The sequence below is a fragment of the Schistocerca nitens genome, chromosome 2, assembly GCF_023898315.1.
Source record: "Schistocerca nitens isolate TAMUIC-IGC-003100 chromosome 2, iqSchNite1.1, whole genome shotgun sequence".
In the NCBI taxonomy this organism is placed as follows: Eukaryota; Metazoa; Arthropoda; class Insecta; order Orthoptera; family Acrididae; genus Schistocerca; species Schistocerca nitens.
The window spans coordinates 186,404,815-186,425,596 of NC_064615.1; the positions used below are offsets into that span (position 1 = coordinate 186,404,815).

General features: G+C 41.4%; 1 protein-coding gene across 1 annotated transcript; it reads left to right on the forward strand.

The window, feature by feature from the left end:
• The first annotated feature begins 7,788 nt into the window (after positions 1 to 7,788).
• On the forward strand, positions 7,789 to 20,322 carry LOC126235868 (40S ribosomal protein S9). The gene is made up of 4 exons (XM_049944772.1): positions 7,789 to 7,921; positions 15,433 to 15,675; positions 16,843 to 17,029; positions 20,093 to 20,322. The coding sequence occupies exons 2-4, from the start codon at positions 15,453 to 15,455 to the stop codon at positions 20,265 to 20,267; spliced, it is 585 nt and encodes a 194-aa protein (XP_049800729.1). The 5' UTR covers positions 7,789 to 7,921; positions 15,433 to 15,452; the 3' UTR covers positions 20,268 to 20,322.
• Positions 20,323 to 20,782: the final 460 nt, after the last annotated feature.

Sequence of the window (20,782 nt, forward strand, 5' to 3'; positions counted from 1 at the left end):
ATGGACGACTGACTGCGGGAACAGGACACGGTAATTTGGATGCCCGGGCGAGCTAAAAACATGGGCAGCATAAGCAGCCAGAGGTTGTTGGCGTCGTAACCGCAGTGGAGGGACACCCGCCTCCACTAGGATGCTGTCCACAGGGCTGGTACGGAAGGCACCAGTGGCAAGGCGTATCCCGCTGTGGAGGATTGGGTCCAACACCCGCAATGCAGATGGGGATGCTGAGCCATAAGCCAGGCTCCCATAATCCAGACGGGACTGGATGAACGCCTGGTAGAGCCGTAACAGGGTAGATCGGTCGGCGCCCCAGCTGGTGTGGCTCAAGCATCTCAGAGCATTTAGATGCCTCCAACACGACTGTTTAAGCTGCCGAATATGAGGCAGCCAAGTCAACCGAGCATCAAAAACGACCCCCAAAAACCTGTGGGTCTCCACCACAGCAAGTAGTTCGTCGGCTAGATACAGCTGCGGCTCAGGATGGACTGTTCGGCGCCAGCAGAAATGCATAACACGCGTCTTGGCAGCCGAAAACTGAAAGCCATGCGCTACAGCCCAAGACTGCGCCTTGCGGATAGCGACCTGTAGCTGACGTTCAGCAGCTGCAATGCCAGTAGAGCTGTAGTAAAGGCAGAAGTCGTCAGCATACAGGGAAGCGGAGACAGAATTTCCCACGGCCGCAGCGAGCCCGTTAATGGCTATTAAAAACAGGCAGACACTTAAAACAGGTCCCTGGGGCACACCGTTCTCCTGGACTCGCGAGGAACTATGGGAGGCCGCGACTTGCACGCGGAACGTACGATACGACAGAAAATTGCTGATAAAGATCGGCAGAGGGCCCCGAGGACCCCATCCATGAAGCGTAGAAAGGATGTGATGGCGCCATGTCGTATCGTACGCCTTCTGCATGTCGAAAAATACAGCGACCAGGTGCTGACGGCGGGCAAAGGCAGTACGGATGGCCGACTCCAGGCTCACCAGATTGTCGGTGGCGGAGCGGCCTTTATGGAACCCACCCTGAGATAGAGCCAGAAGGCCCCGTGACTCCAGTACCCAGGTCAACCGCTGGCTCACCATCCATTCAAGCAACTTGCAAAGAACGTTGGTGAGGCTAATGGGATGGTAGCTGTCCACCTCCAAAGGGTTCTTCCCAGGTTTCAGAATGGGGATAACAATACTTTCCCGCCATTGCGACGGAAACTCACGCTCGAACCAAATGCAGTTGTAAAGGTCGAGGAGCCGTCGCTGGCAGTCCACTGAAAGGTGTTTCAGCAGCTGACAGTGGATGCCATCTGGCCCAGGAGCGGTATCAGGGCAAGCGGCTAGGGCACTGCGAAATTCCCACTCACTGAATGGAACATTGTAAGATTCTGGATGGTGGGTGCGAAACGAAAGGCTCCGACGTTCCATCCGCTCTTTAATGGAGCGGAAGGCCAGGGGGTAATTCGCAGAAGCGGAACTCATAGCAAAATGCTCTGCCAAGCAATTTGCAATGACGCCGGAGTCAGTACAAACTGCTCCATTCAGTGAGAGCGCAGGGACGCTGACAGGGGTCCGATAGCCGTAGACGCGACGAATCTTGGCCCAGACCTGCGATGGAGTGACATGGAGGCCAATGGTGGACACATACCGCCCCCAGCACTCCTGTTTGCTTTGGCGGATAAGGCGGCGGGCCCGCGCACGCAGCCGTTTGAAGGTGATGAGGTGTTCAACGCAGGGATGTCGCTTGTGACGCTGGAGCGCCCGCCGGCGATCTTCAGTCGCTGCAGCGATCTCAGGCGACCACCAAGGCACAGTACGCCGCCGAGGGGACCCAGAAGAACGGGGAATGGCAGAGTCGGCGGCAATAACGATGCCCGTGGTGACCAATTGAACCACCGCATCAATGTCATCACTAGAGAGAAGCTCGATAGCGGCAGTGGAGGAAAACAAGTCCCAGTCAGCCTTATTCATAGCCCACCTTCAAGGGCGCAGAGAAGACTGTCGCTGTGGCAGTGACAGAAAGATCGGAAAGTGGTCACTACCACACAGGTCGTCATGCACTCTCCATTGGACAGACGGTAAGAGGCTAGGGCTGCAGATCGAAAGGTCGATGTCGGAGTACGTGCCATGCGCCACGCTAAAGTGTTTGGAGGAACCATCATTTAAAAGCGAAAGATCGAGCTGTGCTAATAAATGCTCAATGGTGGCACCTCGACCTGTCGCCACTGACCCACCCCACAGAGGGTTATGGGCGTTGAAGTCGCTCAGTAGCAAGAAAGGTGGCGGCAATTGGGCTATCAGAGCAGCCAGGACATGCTGCGCGACAGCACCATCCGGTGGAAGGTAAAGACTGCAGAAGGTAACAGCCTGTGGCGTCCCCACCCCGAACAGCGACAGCCTCTAAAGCTGTTTGTAGAGGTACAAACGCGCTGTGAAGAGAGTTAAGGACATATATGCAGACGCCACCAGACACCCTTTCATAAGCTGCCCAGTTCTTATAATAACCCCGATAGCCACGGAGGGCGGGGGTTCGCATTGCGGAAAACCAAGTTTCCTGAAGTGCAATGCAGAAGAAAGGGTGAAGGCTGATAAGTTGTCGGAGCTCAGCTAGATGGTGGAAGAAACCGCTGCAGTTCCACTGGAGGATGGTATTGTCCATGGCTGAGAAAGGCGTGACGGGACTGGGAAGGCAGATTACGCCGCTGGGTCACCTGCTGCCTCCGATGGAGCACCCATGCAGTTGCTATCCATGGCGTCTGAGGGACTGGCGAGATCGAGGTCCTCAGCGGACGCAAGGATCTCCACCTCATCCTCAGACGCAGAGTTGGAAGGTTGCGGTGGGACAGGTGCCACCGCAATGTCAGGATGCTTGGGAGCCTTTTTCTTCAACTGGTTTGCATGCTGTGACTTTGGAGCGTCTGGCTGGGAGGGCCCCACTGGGTCAGTCTCAGGGACGGACGACGACCGTGAAGCCCTATGACCAGCGACCAGTTGTTGTTTCAAAAATTTGCGGGTGTCCGCTTTTGCACTGGGCAAAGCCTGGGGTGGGAGGGCCCCAAGGGACCCCTTCCGGGCTAGAGTAGCCGAAGAAGTCTCATGCTTCTCCGGCTGGGAAGGGGGAACGAATGTCCCCGATGGTTGGGGTGGTGTTGCTCCTGAAGTAGATGGAGCAGGAGCAACAGGGAGTGTAGTGCCCCCCACCATCAAGGGAGCAGGTATGGTTCTCTGGCTCTGAGAGCCAACGTTGTGTGGTGCAGCTATAGGAACCGTAACAGGAGCGACAGTGGCAGCATAAGTGGACGTCATACGTACTGGATGCAGTCGTTCAAACTTACGCTTAGCCTCAGTGTAGGTCAGCCTATCCAGAGTCTTGTATTCCATTATTTTCCGCTCCTTCTGGAGAATCGTACAGTCTGGCGAGCAAGGGGGATGGTGCTCCCCGCAGTTGACACAGATGGGAGGCGGGGCACATGGAGTATCAGGATGGGATGGTCGACCACAATCGCGACATATGAGGCTGGAAGCACAGCGAGAAGACATATGGCCGAACTTCCAACACTTGAAGCACCGCATCGGAGGAGGGATATAGGGCTTGACATCACAACGGTATACCATCACCTTGACCTTCTCAGGTAATGTGTCACCCTCGAAGGCCAAGATGAAGGTACCGGTGGCAACTTGGTGATCCCTCGGACCCCGGTGGACGCGCCGGACGAAATGGACCCCTCGTCGCTCTAAGTTGGCTCGCAGCTCGTCATCGGACTGTAAAAGGAGATCTCTGTGAAAAATAATTCCATGGACCATATTTAAGCTTTTATGTGGGGTGATAGTAACAGAAACATCCCCCAGCTTCGTACAAGCGAGCAAGGCTCGTGACTGGGCAGAGGGTGCTGCTTTTATTAAGACTGACCCCGACCGCATTTTGGACAAGCCCTCTACCTCCCCGAACTTGTCCTCTAAATGTTCGACAAAGAACTGAGGCTTCACAGACACAAACGATTCCCCGTCAGCTCTGGTACAGACGAGATACCGTGGTGAATATCTTTCGCTCTCATTCATAGCCTGTCGTTCCTCCCATGGTGTGGCCAGGGAGGGGAACGATTTGGGGTCATACACATGAGCCTTAAAGTGAGCTTTGGAACGCTTAGAGACTGCTTACGGCTGGCCACCAGCGAGAGATGATGTACCACGCTTCATTGCGGGTCATCCGCCCTGATGCCACCTACTCCGACCAAGGGCCCTCCCCACAGGCGCCACCCAGCCACAGCAAAGGCCACCTGGCAGGATGGCCATTGCCGGGAGTCCCGATGCCCCAGGGAGATGGGCATCCACTCCTTGGCATACGTGGGGAGTTAACGGCGCAGGCATCAGTAGAGCGATCCCTGTGTTGTCAGGGGGCTACAACCAAGAGGGTACATGGCAGCCCCACCACAACGGACTGGCTACCGTGCTGGATTTTAGCTGACACGTCGTCCATGGTTTTCATCTGTGCAGAAACTGGCACTCCTCATCGGAAGGCCCAAGAGATGGAGAGCGGGCAGGACTGCAATGCAACGACGAATAAGCTGGCGAAAGTTCTCAACGCAAGATGGACACAATGCACCAAGTAAGGTGCCCTTCCCCAATCGGCTCGCTCTTCGGAACAATTTAGAAAGATGGAGGTCAAACCCGACAGGGGACCATCACATAAGGCCGAAACATTTGAGACTCCTTTTAGTCGCCTCTTACAACAGGCAGGAATACCGCGGGCCTATTCTTACCCCCGAACCCGCATGGAGGCAATTCTATTCAATACTTCATCATTAGTTATGTGATCTACCCATACCAACTGAAAGATCACTGAAGTCAATACGATATAAACTCACGAACTGGACTAATCGTGTTTGTATGAATTTCATTTAAATAAATACAAAATAATCAGAAGGATATGCCTGATGGCCTTTGAGTCAACACTGGTTGTTTGCAGGTAATTATGCTTCACTTTCACTTGAGTCACTTTCCTCTTTCTTCATTCACAGTAACATGTCGATGTCATTTTTCAAAAATTGCAAAAAAAAAAGACGTCTAGATAAGAATGAAAAAAATCCTTCATAGCTCATTCTGTAGTGTTCGATTCAACAAACCATACATCAAAGGCCTATGCGTACAGTAGCATGGTGCTCCCACTTGCAAACTGCACATTCATATCTCAATTTCCATGTGCGACCACGTCGTGGGCAGGTGGCGGTGGTGAAGCCTACGCCCATATTTTTTGTAAAGATTAAGTGTAGCCTCTCCTTGCCTACACTTGCGAGGTGTCCATCCTAAAACTCTACTATCACCTCTGCTTTGGTTAGTATCTAAAAAATAGTTCCGCTAAAAATGCAACAAAAGCAGCGATTTATTTCCGGCTAAGTTGCTAACCATTTGTAACTTTCAGAGAAGAATTTTCATCAAGTCCACTTTTCTCTTGTTATCATGTTAAAATTTGCTTCGTTTGCAAAACACAGCGGATTTTACATAATGTCTCCTCACTAACATATGGTGGAGACATAATAGCAAGAGAATTCCGAAACAGTGAATCATTAAATTTATTAAGTGGGAAATTCAAGTCAAGTAAGGTCAACTGCTTACGAAAAAGGACATCCTCGGTAGCAAAAACAAATGTGCAATGTCTTCACTTATGTTGTTCTGGAAGCCACAGCATTTCTCGTTTCACCAGCTATCAATGGTCCTTACAAATTACATTCTTTAGATGCAAAAGTCTTAGTTAGTGGAATAACACGAGAGATATTGAAGTTAAGCATAGGAACCAAATGGCAAAATATTCTCCTCTTTGCATGCTAATACTTGCCAAACTCTTTTCGATATCCCAAACTGTTTATGAGAGATGAGGAATTTTATATATGTTTCATGGGTGGCGTGCGTGATCGTAAATAAGTGTGTACATAAGATTTGTTTTCTCGAAATTTGTGACCGATAGAGACCTCCAGCCAAGTCTAAAGAAAAATTCAGTATGTCAGCTAAATTTCGTACTCAGAAACATTTTACTTAATATGCACCAAATGCAAAATCGTAACGACCCCTGCTTTTCATTGCAAACTTTTTTTTTCGAACTATGTGCAGTGTTTTACTTATATGCAAATATCACAATGAGTATGACTACACTATGGCCCTTAACGAAATGATGGATGTATCATCATGAAGCTGACATGTAAAGCAATTGGTAACACACAAAATGATTTTTTTATGGAATAGTTTCTGTAAAATCGTTTTAGAAGGATTGGAGTGTAGTGGGAATTAACTTAGATTTATCTAAAGCTTTTGATACAGTAAATCACAAAATTCTGGTAAACAAGATGGAGGCAATAGGTGTAAAAGGAGTTGTGAAGCAGTGCTTTGAATCTTACCTTCAAGATAGAACTCAGGTGGTAGAAATCATCGCGGGACATAAAACTCAGAAAATTAAGTGGGTCTCAGATGCAAAAGAAATTGGAAATAGGTGTCCCACAGGGCAGTGTTCTTGGTCCTTTATTATTCTTGCTTTATATAAATGACATAAAAAATCCTAATATTTCTACCAAAGTAATGTTGTTCGCAGATGACACTAGCATAATTATAAGTGATGATAAAAAATCATTAACCACCACAACTGATATAGTACTGAAATATTTTCAACATTGATTTAATGCTAATGAGTTAACACTTAATCTAAGTAAAACAAATTATATACAGTATGGCAAAGCAACTCGAGATATGGACCTCCAGTTAAAACTAATGGATAAGAAGATAGAGAGTGTACAATCCACAAAGTTTTTGGGCATGCACATTGACCAAAACATAAGCTGGAAAGACCAATTCAAGTACTTATCCCACAGGCTCAATTCGGCATGTTTTGCATTAAGGATATTATCTAGAGTATGCAGCACAGACTGTACTAGACTAGTGTATTTTGTTTACTTTCAGTCCATCGTGTCTTATGGCATAGTGTTCTGGGGTAAAACTAAATCAAGCTTAACAGATATCTTCAAATTTCAGAAAAGAGCTATACCAATCATAACACATAACTCTCCAAGAACTCATTGTAGGCCCCTTTTCAAAGAACTGCAAATACTCACAATACCATCACTGTATATTTTTAAAAGTATTCTGTGTACAAGAGTACATATGAAAAATCTACGTACAAATGAGGACTGCCATAATTATAATACTAGAACTCGTAAGAATTTGTATGTAGAAAGAGTAAGGACAACACAAATCCAAAAGCATGTAAGTTAATTTGGAATAAAACTTTACAATGCTCTGCCAGTGTACATGAAGGAAATGATAGATGAAGTAAAATTCAAGACTGACATTAAAAATTACCTTTTAAGCAAAACTTTCTACGACGTAGATGAGTACTTTGATTGTGTGTAAATTTATTGCCAAAAATTTTAATTTATATGTCTAAATTTGTACTTTTGAAAAATGCCTTAAAGTGATATTCCATTATTATGTCTGTAGTACTTGTACTAGTATGATAACTTTGTTGTGACAATTCCTACATAATGTAAATGATTTACAGGAAGATAATGAAATGAAATGAAATGAAATTCGATCAGCGCAGCGTGTCGCCAACCGACCAAAAGCGGGCAAACAAAGTTGGCCTCTCCTTTCGAACAAACGAATGAAGCACTTCAGTGATTCGGACGTAAAGTGGTTACTGTGCAGGCTACCGTATCCTGCGCGGACTGTAAATCACAAACTAAATAATTATGTGAAATATACCGTCGCTCGATCTGGAACGATCCTCGATTTTTTATACAGAATTCTTTGTAGTATGAGACTGTTATATCTTTCCTTAGATTTATTTGGTTCCCGGTTAACGTGTCTTCCGGTGTATGGTTGCTCTTTGAGTAGTCGTTTAAGGAAGGGGTCGGATGGTAGTTGGAAACTGGGGTCGTTTTTGTCTCTGAAGCTGGTTTGTATTTGTTGTAATTCTATTTTGTTTTGTTTATTTTTTGAGTTTTGACATTGTTAAATTGATATATCTTTCGGTAAAAGTTTAAGATAAGTGGATGTTTGTAGATTAGTTTACGAACTTTCTCAATCACATGGTCTGCTGCATGATGGTAATTTTTTGATGGTCTTTCGCATGATTTAATTCTGCAGCAATATCTTTCGCGATTAATCTAGTGACGTTATTTCAATTGTAGTATTTCAGTAGGCAGTTTTGAATTTCCGCACTATTACGGTGGACAGGTGTTAATTCCGATCTTGATTTCGAGACGCAAGTTACATCTAATTAGTATTACGTATTTAATGTTTCATTCATCCTACCAGGGATAAATTGGCAGTGGAAACAAATATCCCCATTATATACGCACACAATGTGAACAACTTAATGTTGGAGGTTAGCGCAGGTAGTGGCCGTAGTTATGCTGATGGAGCATTTGCTGAAACGATTTAGGAAAGCCTAAATGAGGATGGTCGGGTGTATCAAACTCCATCTACCCTTTTTGCCAGAAATCATTGTAGCGACGTGTTAAATTTGTAATTTAGCCGTCGATCTAGATTAGGTTAGGTGTCGGGACTTAAAGGCGCTTGCTTATCGTTATGGCATGGTTAATGTTACGTGTTTGTGAATACAAGAAATGGATGTACGTACACAGTTAAAATATATATAACTCACTATTTCGTTAAGTTGGAGGCCAGGATAGTATAAATAAGGTTAGGGAAATGGTTTCTTAAATTATGTCATTGCTGATCTATTATTGGTGACATATTTAAAGGTTTTATGTTAATGATCCCGTTTACTTAGTTGACAGTATGATATGGATATGCACATAGCAGTACTTACTTCATAAAAAGGTTCGGGTAGCAAGACTTTCTTGGGAGAGAGTTTGGAACCTAGATTTGTTAAAACTTTATATTTTAACACGTCTGTATATTTTAAAAATGCGGATATAACATTTGTACAAATTTAAAATAGTTATATTGTACCTCAGCTCAGTACCTAGGTTTCCTATTGTGAAACCTATTTGTCAAAAGGGACCTAGAACTGACATGCAAAACTGTCAGTACCACTTAAACCTGTCTGCAGTAAATTAGTTGAAAAATTCTTAGTTCTCAAAGTAGGTGGTAACTTTCTCTGGGGTCTTGTGGCTGATTTCCAATGTGGCTTACGTGTGCACGATATCTGCTGCTGTGGAGTTTGTGCATAGCACTTGGCAAGCTGGTTGCAAGGTAGACGTTTGTGCCTTGACCTGAAGTTTTTATATAGGCTAAAGAGGTTTTGTAATTTTTTAGGAATGTTTTTTGATTAAAAATTTTACTTTGAACAACAATAATCGTAATGTATATTTGGCATTGGGCAGTATTGATCAGCTAAGGTTTTCCTTTTATTTGGACACACATACACGGATGGTATATTTTGATGTAATATGTCCCTTCACTGTGTGTGGTTTGGTATTGTGAAGAGACTTTATAGTTACTGCATTGTTGCAAGAAAAGAGCAATAAGGCTGATTGCCAAAGTTAATAAAAGATAAAGTATAGAATTACTTATTGGGCACAGTTTGCTCACATATCACTGTTTCACACCATTAAGCTGATGAGAGGACCACAAATTGAGTCAGTAGTAGAGAAAATCTGTTAATTAATCGACATACTGTCATGTATACAACATTGTTTTAAAATAAGTAACTTTTTCCTGTCAGCAGCCCATCCATGGAAGGACCAATCTTTCATTATAAATTACTAAGATACTTCGGACCTTGAAGGTTCGAAATTTAAAACAAAGCTCAAGATTGTTTGCAATAAAATGTTCCTATTGCTCTGATTACCTCTAGTTATAAGCATTGTTTACCTTTTGATACCTTGCCTATTTTTATTGTGGACAATTTAGACTTTTTATCTCTTATATTAAGATTGTTTATATTATTGCAAATGCACGAACTTCCTGTTTACTGGGTTTGAGAATAACAAAGCAAGCAAATTAGATGGCAGGGTTGCCAGAGGTTCTGGAAATCGGGGAACTTGAAACATGCAGAGGAAATTTGGAAAAAAACCTAAAATAATGTTTCAGCATATGAAATGATTTCCTGCATGCACAGTCACTGGCTGAGTGCAGCTGATTACGTTCACCGCTTCCCATCTGCCTCGTTCCTACTGCTGGTCCCCTTCCTATCACTCCCCTCAGCTTATAGTAAGTGCTGCCACCACTTCTTGCCACTAGTGTAGCAGCTGCCAGTGAAGAGCAGAGAATGATTGGTTTGTTAAAATCTGATTCTGGGACTATAGACACAGCGGGTCGACAGAAGCGTCCGATCCCACGCGTCGGCTTTGACCCGTGACGTCATGACGGTGCAGAGTTTGGTTTGAGTGTGGCTATCTCCAGTTCTGTTTTATCTTATTTTATTTACTTTTCTGATCTGTTTGTTCTATCTCGTGAGATAATTTTTTTTAAATTTAAAAACACTTCACTTATTTTAATTATCTGTTTCCTCCAATTTCTGTTTTAGTTTATTATCCCGTGAGTTTTTTTTTTAAGACAAAAAACACTAATCAGCTACTGAAGCATCTTTATCTTCTATGGGTTGCAGGGGTTATGACCCCTGGGGAGGTGGGTGGGTATTCATGCATGGCTGTCTTAACTTACACGTTGTAGCTACGCAAGGCGTCTAAATTTGTTTATATTTAGTTTGCCCCCCCCCCCTACCCAAAACACCCCATTTCCCGCGCTTGTCCCGTTAGTGTCATTACACTTCTTGTGGAAAGTGTGTGTGTTTTTGTTTCTGCCATATTTGTGACGTCATGGGTCAAAGCATACGGGCGGGATCGGACGCTTCCGTATTTCCGACACAGCGGTTGGAGATGGCGGTCGTGTGTGCATGAGTTGTCTGAGTGATTGTGGGTTCGTTTGAGCAGTTGCCAGCAGGCTCGTGCACATGCGCAGAGCTGAATTCGCCTATGAGCAGTGCCTTCCCGCACTTCTGGCTACTGAAAGTGCGGCTGTTTGCTGTATGAGCAGTAGTAGAAAGTAGCCAGATGCTACCCGGAAAAAATTTTCTGGTGCCACCAGGCTGCCATGTTCGTGCATGTGCAGAGCAATCTTGTTATAGTGGGGTCATTCTTCACGTGACCCATGTATATGGTAACTGCTGCTCTCTTCATTAACTCCCATGTGAAATGAAAACAAGACAGATTTCTGTGGCTGGGAGCCATCAATGAATTAATGTAGATTCCTATAAACACTCAAGACTAAAATAAGTTAGTTTGTTTTCCGATTTTATTTCCACATTATTATCGATCGACCATTGTCATAATTAAGTTTTTTTCCGGTTTGGTAGATAAATTTGCTTCCATTAACTTTTCTGCCAAGGCAGTGAATTTATTTGAAACGAGGTCTCATTCCACACTTGTCTAGTTCAAACTTTGTTCAATTTCAAGTGCACATTTTCATTTTTTGGCATTAATTACATTATACCATAATAAAGAACCAAACATGAGGTAATACAGTACTGGTCTCCAAGAAAATTGGTATCACAAAAGACCACATAGAAAAGGTGAATATCAGGTACTTCAGTGTTATTCTGGACATAGAAATGTGCACTTAAAGCTGAATTATGCATTTTAGTACGGTTTATGAAATTTCAATGCTGTTAGTAGTATCTGATGTCCTGTTTTCTTTTGACACTAAGATCTCTTAATGCTGTATACGTATGAACATACGTAAATATTCACTTGAAGCTGACTAAGCAGGCACATTTTGCCAGTAGTTTTGAATTAAATATTTTGTTTTAAATATATTGTCAACTGTAACAGAATTTCACAAATCTGCCTTCTGTGGAAGTGTTTTCCAGTCACAAGACACTTGTCTAGTACTTCCTCTATGCTTGATATTATTTCTTAATTTTTGTAATTGTAGACAGACAACATACTGTGTTTTATCATTCTAACTCCTCACATGGCTTTATATTTATTCATAGAGTAGAATATGAACTGTCAGTTGTAAAGTTTCTTTGCCTCAGACAACTGTTAATTTTTTACACATTTTGAATTAGTCATGAAATAATTTGTTCTCTCTTCCTGGGTAAGCTACACAAGGAACTGTGTTTTTATTTTTGCACGAGATTTGTCTGCCTTCTTAATAGCATTTTTGCAATGCTGTGTAGATGTAAACCTGATTCGAAAGGCTACAGAACAATAGTACGAACAAAAAACTGTTAAGTCGCCACATAGCAAAATGTTGGGTATTTTGAGCTGTAGTCTAGTTTTTAAATGGATATTACGCCAGGAACTGCTTCCTTATTTGCATTCTTTATCTGGGTAGAGTATGATAAAACAATTGCTCCAGGTACAACACCAGGCCAGGTGATATCCCACCAAGCACAAAATTCCAAACAGAAATGCGATGAAAAGTGTATGAGCAGAGGAAACAGCAAGCACAGGCTGCCCATGTCATCGTAGATGTGCATGCACAGTATGGCCTGTTTTCTAGCACTCTCTGGCAACTGCTCAAATGAATCTTGTGTGAATGTGTGTATGACCTCGTTTTCTGACAGAAGCTGTGGTTACAAATGTAGTTGTGGCTTTCTACATTCCTGTCCGTGGCTCAGCAATCATCTTTACGGTGAGATGCTACCTATCCTCATCATTATTGATTCTGTGAGTATTTGAAAAAGTTACCTGTGCATGGATTGATCACCATGGTCTCATTTCATCAATATGCTGCCTGTGGCTTGTGAATTCCTCTCCACACTAGAGGATTTCCATGACTAGCAAAAAACTTGAAGCCATTTCTGCAGGTATCTGATGGGTCGGGGTGTGCCGATTTGAAGCCATTCAGTTACCACTATTGTGCAGGCCCTGCCTGTCAGATCTGGTCTCATCGATCTGCCCACAGGCTGGGCCCGTTTGTGGCTTAATGCAGTGGATTTTCATGGTTTGTCAATGGACCCAGGGCTGTGGTGCTCGTCAGCAGGCCAGAGGCCATGGGTGATGGCTTTCAGTAATTGACTGTCTTACCGCACATATAGTGTACAGTGTGGCATTTCATAGACATTTTATTTGTTGTAGTACATTTTGGCATATCAGAAGTAATTTATATGTTAGAAAGTATGGAAGATGATGATATGAAAACTGTCGCTAGCAGTTTGTACGCTATGTACGCCTATATTTCTAGAAAGAAAATTTGCACAATACCTGTAAAATAATAGGTATAACACATTCGGTAATTACCGACAATAACAAACATAGTAAAACCAACATTTTATTGGTGGTCACCTACGTTTACACAATTATTCCCTGCCTTATCACTTCTTGAAGAGGCCTACTTCTTTCTGAAATTTGTGAAGGTATTTTAAATTAATCTTGAGACTCCAAGGAAATGCATATTTTTGTGATGAAATGTCTTAAACAGTTCATACACAAGATGTTATTGGTACTTAAAGATTTTTGCTTACACCAGGAAACACCATCTGCTTGAAAGTTTTTTAGATGTTTTCTTGTTTGCACTATTGTTTCATGTACTGTAGGTGCAAAGATGATTTTCAACTTTAACTTACCCTTAAAATCTAAAAATTTGTTAGGGAAATATGCTAAAGCTCGTCTGGGAATCAGGGAATTTCAACTGGAAAACTTGTGGCCATCCCAAATGGTGGAAGTAAATGCTGTGGTAAGATTAGAGCATTAGTAAGTTAAGTAAGGCTGTGAAAAATTCTGTAATACTATATTTGTTACTGTGTTTACATGGAGTGTATTTGCATGTTATGAGACATGTTTTGTTTAGTAGGGGAAGTAAAAAGATAGATTGCCTCATTACTGGGCAAGAGACTGAGCAGAATGTCAGAATCTCTAATCATTATGAGGCTAGAAAAAAATTCAGAGTTTAATCCCAGTCAGGCTCTCTACCGGACTGATTCATGGCTCTGGAACAAAATTCTGTAATTCTTATGCATGAGTCAATGAAAGTTTTTTGATTTTAAGCCATATGCATATGTGACATTTGTGAAATGCAGCACATGTGTGTTTGTCTTCTATAATTTGATTTAAATAGCTTTATGATGTTTCAAGTGGAAGAGGCCATTCAGCAGAGCTGTGTAAAGTGTGGCTGTCTGCATTCAGGCAACACTGCACCCCATCTGCCCACCTCTTCCAATGGAATCTGTTATTTCATTCAAGCTGTACTTCAGTCAATGTGGGTTGTTTGTGATTCACTTTTCCACTGCCATAAATTTCTGAAATTGGTACCATCCAGCTTGTTTATGGAAACCATGCTAGTGGTGCTGTGTAACTGCTTGTTGTGGCATGTGAAAACTGTAAGTTAGAAGCATCATTGCTTCTTCACCTCCAACAAAGAGCTTCCACTGCTGTTAGTGGGATGCACTGAGATATTCATTAATTTTGCTCTGATACCATCACATATGGCACATTTTCTATGAGATACTTGCTGCAACTGCGAGGAATTAAGTATCTTATTTTGGTTACATGTGAGGAAAGGCTGTTATCGGAATAGGGAGTCATAAAGCTTGCTTGCTTTTTTAAGTACGAATTCTATAAAATTGAAATGTAGCTCCTTTTGCCCATGTAGGGATCGATTAAAGTGTTTTCTGTTTATTGCTGATTAGTGTGTATTGTCTTATAACTTGTAATAACCATTTCAAGACATCTCTGGACATTTGTAATGATTTTTTAGTTAGAAAAATGTGTGTGTGTGTGTGTGTCAGAAGCTGTTTCTTTCAGTGGTTAGCATTGAACATATTTGTAGAAAAGTATTTTATTGCATACAATGAGTAATAAAAAGGTTTCCAGATTGCCTCATTACTGGGCAAGAGACTGGTTTGTATGTCAGAATCTCTAATCATTATGAGGCTAGAAAAAATTCAGAGTTTAATCCCAGTCAGGCTCCCCATGCCTGACTGATTCATGGCTCTGAAACAAGAGTTTTGTAATTGTGTGTGTGTGGATGAATAAATAATGTTGAAATTAATATTAAGCTCTAGTGACTGGTTTTTAAGGTGTAACATCAGAATGAGGAAATTTAGTTAGTTCTCCTTCAATGCTTCCAACACTATGACCATTCTTGTATCTTCTCTGCTCCACTCACAGCTGAAAGAGCTGCATGTCTTGGTGAAGCACCAGACGTACTCGTGAGAAAGAGTCTTTGTAAGCTGTTGCTGCCAGTATTTGCTGTGAGACCTGATTGATTTCGTGTCGGTGTTTTTATAATTCCTTTCCCTAAATATTCTGCTTGTTGCAAATTGAGTTTACCTTACTATATACTTTTTGTTTGATCTGTTTTTGTTATTTGTGAGTTATTATCCCAGACTTACCTAGCTGAGTTTCTCAGTTTCTTCTAATTTGTCAAATTTTCAATCTTGCCTGTTGCTCATATTTAACATTGAAATAAATGTACATATACATATTGCATTTTATATTTGCCATCAGATTATTCAGAAAAGTGAACTGTTATAAAATTACCTTTTTTTAGGTGAAGGCTAGTAACTGAATATGGTTAACGGCCGCATACCGTCGGTCTTTAGTAAGACCTATGTCACACCAAGGCGTCCATATGAAAAGGCTCGTCTTGATCAAGAATTAAAGATCATTGGTGAATATGGCCTGCGAAACAAGCGGGAAGTGTGGCGTGTGAAGTACACATTGGCCAAAATACGGAAGGCTGCAAGAGAACTGCTGACGTTGGAGGAGAAAGACCCTCGTCGCTTATTTGAGGGTTAGTATCGTTAATTTTTATCTGTTCATGGGATGCTTGTGTGTGTTTGTGTTAATAGTGAGCTACACAAAGTAAGAGAAAGGCAAGCAGTTAACCTATATAGGATATGTGTGAAGTGCACAGAACATCTAACAGAAAAGTTACAACACTAGTTTTTAAGCTCTTGCTATTTTTCTAGTAAGAGTACTAGCCCACGTGGGACAGTGTGAAGAGAAAGTACAGTCTGGATGGTGAAGGAGTGATACAGACAAGAGAGAAGGCTATGTGTATGGTGAGGCGGTGGAAAAAAAGTTAATGGATGTTGAGGCCAGGGGAGTGGTAGAGTACAGGATATGCTGGTGACAGAATTTGCACCTGCATAGTGCACAGAAACTTGGTGGCAGTCTCTAAATGACATATGTAGTGAAGCTGTTAACGTGATTAGTATTGTTGGGTGCAGTGTTACGCAAGTGGGGTTGTATCATAACTAACGAGCTGTCCATGTGCATGAATGGTCACTGCCAGGCTGTGGCGAACCAGAAACTTTTGACCATCTAGTTGCCGAACATATTGCCATGCCAGCTGCTTCGTTACATGGGCTGTTTGGACACTCCCTTCCAGCACATGCAGATGGGGATTCTTTTCAGCATACCCTGTGCTCTTGCAATCCCCCTAGCCTGAACCTCTGCTGACCTCTCTTCCATTACCTCACCTTAAATTTTCCTTTCTCTACTCTGTGCACAAGACTCTTCCCCCATCCAGATCGTGTACTGGTTTTGCTGCTATCGTGAGCATGGATGGATGTGGGGGGGAGAGGTGTTTGTGAGCTAGTGCTCATTTTCTGTGTGTGTTTCTGAGGATCATACACAAATCCTTTTTAGGTAAGCAGTTGCCTTTTCCTTAAAAACATTTTGTCATTGTAAAATGAAGTTGCATTTTATTGCATTGAACCAGTTGCAGCAGAACAGTCTTCAGGTAATGATTAAAGTATTCCAAGCAAATACATGTATTTTTGTGTGCACACTACATAAGTATTGTTACAGGTAATTCTGCTCTGATAGCAGGAGCAAATACTGGGGGAAAATGTCATGTGTTTCATATTTGTGATTATACTTGTGTAATTTTGTGTATTTTTTGTCATTCATCATTATTGACTTTTAACAATCAGTTTTTGCTGCTGATTTGCAGGTAATGCCTTGTTGAGGAGGTTGGTACGAATTGGAGTATTGGATGAAGGTCGTATGAAGCTTGATTATGTTTTGGGTTTGAAGATTGAAGACTTCTTGGAGAGAAGATTACAGACCCAGGTTTTCAAACTGGGTCTTGCTAAATCAATCCATCATGCAAGAGTTCTCATTCGGCAGAGGCATATTCGGTATGTTGGAGAACAGTTTATGATAATTGCAACATTCTATGTAATATTACTGGAAGACAGATTTTTATTGTTACTTTCTGTTTTACCTAGGTTAATACATGTCAGTGTTTTCATGCAGGCCACTTGAAAAATGAAATATTCATTTTTCAACGTCTGCTAAGACTTTTGCAGTGTCCATACCTGTGAAGTACTGTTGAAATGTTTTGAGCTAGGGTGCCAGTGAATTGAGGAAGATATGGAGCGGTAAAAATCTTTAGTGTACTATGGTATTTTTGTTTGTCCTCCATTTTTGTGCCTAAGTTAGTCTACTGGTCAATAATATTAATGCAAATTAGTTTGTCTGATAATACATTATAAATGTTTGTACTGTAAGTTACACGATGCCCTTGAAGGTGAGTAGGTGTTAAGGTGCAGATGGGGTGGGGAAACAATTGTTCCAACCCATTGTTATCAATATGAGTGTAAGTATTTCTGTAGTGAAGATTAAAATTTTGAATTGGAAGATGTGTAGTTCTTTAGGAGCTGCATAGTATAAACATAGCAAACTAAACAGTGGTAATGCATTGTGTGCAGTAAGTCTTCTAGCTTGCAGTTCTCAATTTGTCACTGTCCTGTGTGAGGCAGAAAGTTTCTGCTTTTTGTTTCTACCCTTTCTTTGTAGTCCATTTTGTATGCTGATCTGAGGAAACATGTTGACAGTGATTGATGTTTGCCCATAAATAACGATTTTATACTAAAGTGTGACACTAGTAGGTCTACAACGCATTGTTTTTGTGCCATCATTAAAATCTGTGCTCATTGAAGTTAGAAAGCAGTTGCAGTAAGGTAGTGAAAAAGTGCAATAAAATGGTAAAAAGTTACATGAGAAGTGAAATAGAAGAAGCAAATATGGAGATTTTGACACCAGGTGCAGCTATTCATGTCCTTGCTTTTGTGGTATTTTCCTCATAATGTATGCTTGTTGGAATTTCTGAAATCTCTAATATGTGAAATCGGGTAAGGTACTGGGACTGCTTTGCCCCTAGACACTGCAATCTGCAGACACGGTTTCAAGGTTTGAAAGCCCAAGTCAAGCATCAAAGGTGTAAATAACTTCATTGAGTTAAAATACGCCAACATCTGAGCCTAATGTAAGGTCAAATGTGCTTTAAACATTACAAGTTGCATGATAGTTTTCATACAGACACAGAAAACATCAATTGAAAATGTATCTACTACATCGAATGAAAGCAGTTTTCTTGTATGCACAAGGTGACTTCGGATTAAGGAAAAAAGCTTGTTAGCTTTTTGAAAACTTTGTTCCAGCAATTTGTGTGCTAACCATGTACAGTGCGACATTTTTGTAAATGTGTGTGCCAAAAATGGGGATGTAAGGTTGGATGTACTATAATAGCATTTTCTTGTTTTTCAATCAAATATGAAAAAGTTTGAAGGCCCCTGGCAATGTTTTAACTATCATATAGAAATAAGTAAAGTGTTTGCTGTAATAATAAAAATTAGTAAACAGCCAAATAACATTGGAAATTCAGTAAAAGTTCATGCAAATAAGTCTTTTCATAATGTTGTCTTTCAAATGTAATATGAACAAAACAATGACTAGTGTTGAAAAAATGCAAATAGAAAAATGAGCGGGATAAGATCCACCAGCTCGTGCTCAGGGTCACAATGCACCGGTACACCACTGACATGTAAAATACCTCTCTAGATTTTTCTGAAATCTCAAAGGTATTACACCTTATTGCTTGTGCATTGTTTTCCTAATGCCCTATTAAGTGTGCAGTAAATCCATGATCCAAACATTGTGGCCTCCCCATGAGACGTGGTCCCAGAAATTGTTGCATCTTCTGAAAGTCCAAAGTCTTTCATGGAATTTTAAGTTCTGTTTGGGCTCCCATTGGTATCAGTACCACACTCGGAGTAGACTCTCTACTTTAATGGTGTATTTAGACTTCAGAGAATTCAAATGTATCCTTGGATGGTGTTGAGTGGATTGGCAGGCCTAGACAATGAGGGCCAGATCTGATTGTCAAAATCTAAGTTTGTATGCAAGATTTTTTACCTTCCTGCTGCTTTTGTCATATAGAAGTAACAATCATAGACATGTAATTCCTCTGTGTTTATTACATACTGTGAGAATAGTGAAGTTAAAACCGATAATTTTAGCTTCACTCGGCTTCCTTGGAATTGTTCCACGCAGATGTAGAGCAAATGAGTTGTTCTAATCTCTGAACTTTGTGCTGAAACAAGCAAATGAGGATTTCTGCACAAATTCTTTTGTCAATGTCCTTTACTTAAAAGTTCCATTTATCTGGGCCATTCACACACTTTTCGAAAACTGCTTTGATGAAATAATACTGCTCACAAATGGAAGAACCTACATGTCTCAGCTGTCGTTTTCATTGGTGGTTATAGAACTTAATGTTTGAAGTCGTTCTCCCCCTCTACTTTACCATCCTACAAACAAGAAGGGTTGCAACATTCATGTACAAGTTACATTATGTAACCATAGATTTTGCAGCCAATAGTAATTAGTCTGAAGTAGTTTGGGATGAGTGGTAGCTGGGCAGAGAAGACAGTATATTAGGGATGAAACTTTTATTTCCATGTTTAGGAGTGCCAAATTAGTAAAGAACACCACTTGGGTTGGTTTCCAAACCCCAGAACTCATGTATACCCTTGTAATCAGTAAGTGAATAAAGGCAACAGTGTTGAAAAGTTTTTGATCCTAAACAACTTTTAACAGTTCTGAAATGTTTCTAGGCTAGGAAGTTGTAAATTCTACACTGAATGTTATAAACTTGTTTCCTTCAATATATAATTTTGGGTATGGGGAAGCATTATTATTGCGAATTTTATGGCAATTGTATTAGTGGTTAGGAGGTCATTCTTCACTTCAGAAGAAACCTCTCATATTTCAGAGAATATTGCTTGCTAAGTGTTGCCAATTCAGTCTCAAATGCCATAAAAGAATTTAGTAGCTTTGACAACTCATTTCAATTTACTAACTCTTCTCTAGCTATAAAGAATATTTTTACTTATATGCTTCTCATTTTCTTCTTTCAGTGTTCGGAAACAGGTTGTCAATATTCCGAGCTTTATTGTTCGGCTGGACTCTCAGAAGCACATAGATTTCTCATTGAAGTCTCCCTTCGGAGGTGGACGTCCAGGCCGTGTCAAGAGGAAGAATCTGAGGAAGGCCACTTCAGGTGGTGGAGCAGCAGATGAAGAAGAAGATTAAGTGTTGTTAATTTGGAAAATATGAAGCATCAATAAAGTACTAATGAATATTGTAATGACTGATGTTGCCTGTGATTTTTGTCTGATCTTGTTCCACAAATCCTAATGACAAGCAATTTTTTCTAACCTGTTGTGAAATATGTATAACACTACAATATTAGTTCATATGCTGTAATGTAGATGGACAGATAAAAAAATCTACTCACAGAGTGGTGGCAGGGAACAAACATGCAAAAGGACTTCACTTTCACAAGCTTCTGGAGCCAGTGGCTCCTTCTGGCAGAAGAGTTAAAGGAAGAGGGGTGACTTTCCTGAACTGTATCCAGTGAGTATATGATGTGCGAGATCCGGGAATATTTTCATCCGGGAAAAATCTGGGAATTATTTAAAGTTCCAGGAATTTTTCATTTAGTTTTGTTAAATTTTTGTAATTGACTGGTAAGAACCAATACTCTAACAAAGGATATTACTATATCCTGCTACTGCAGAATAATACTTCAACAATAAAACATGAGA

What these genes read in the sequence shown, in the direction of transcription:
- LOC126235868 (XM_049944772.1), top strand. Translation starts at nt 15,453, where the DNA reads ATGGTTAACGGCCGCATACCGTCGGTCTTTAGTAAGACCTATGTCACA. An exon ending in CCCTCGTCGCTTATTTGAGG is followed by an intron (nt 15,676 to 16,842) that starts GTTAGTATCGTT and finishes GCTGATTTGCAG; the next exon opens with GTAATGCCTTGTTGAGGAGG. An exon ending in ATTCGGCAGAGGCATATTCG is followed by an intron (nt 17,030 to 20,092) that starts GTATGTTGGAGA and finishes TTCTTCTTTCAG; the next exon opens with TGTTCGGAAACAGGTTGTCA.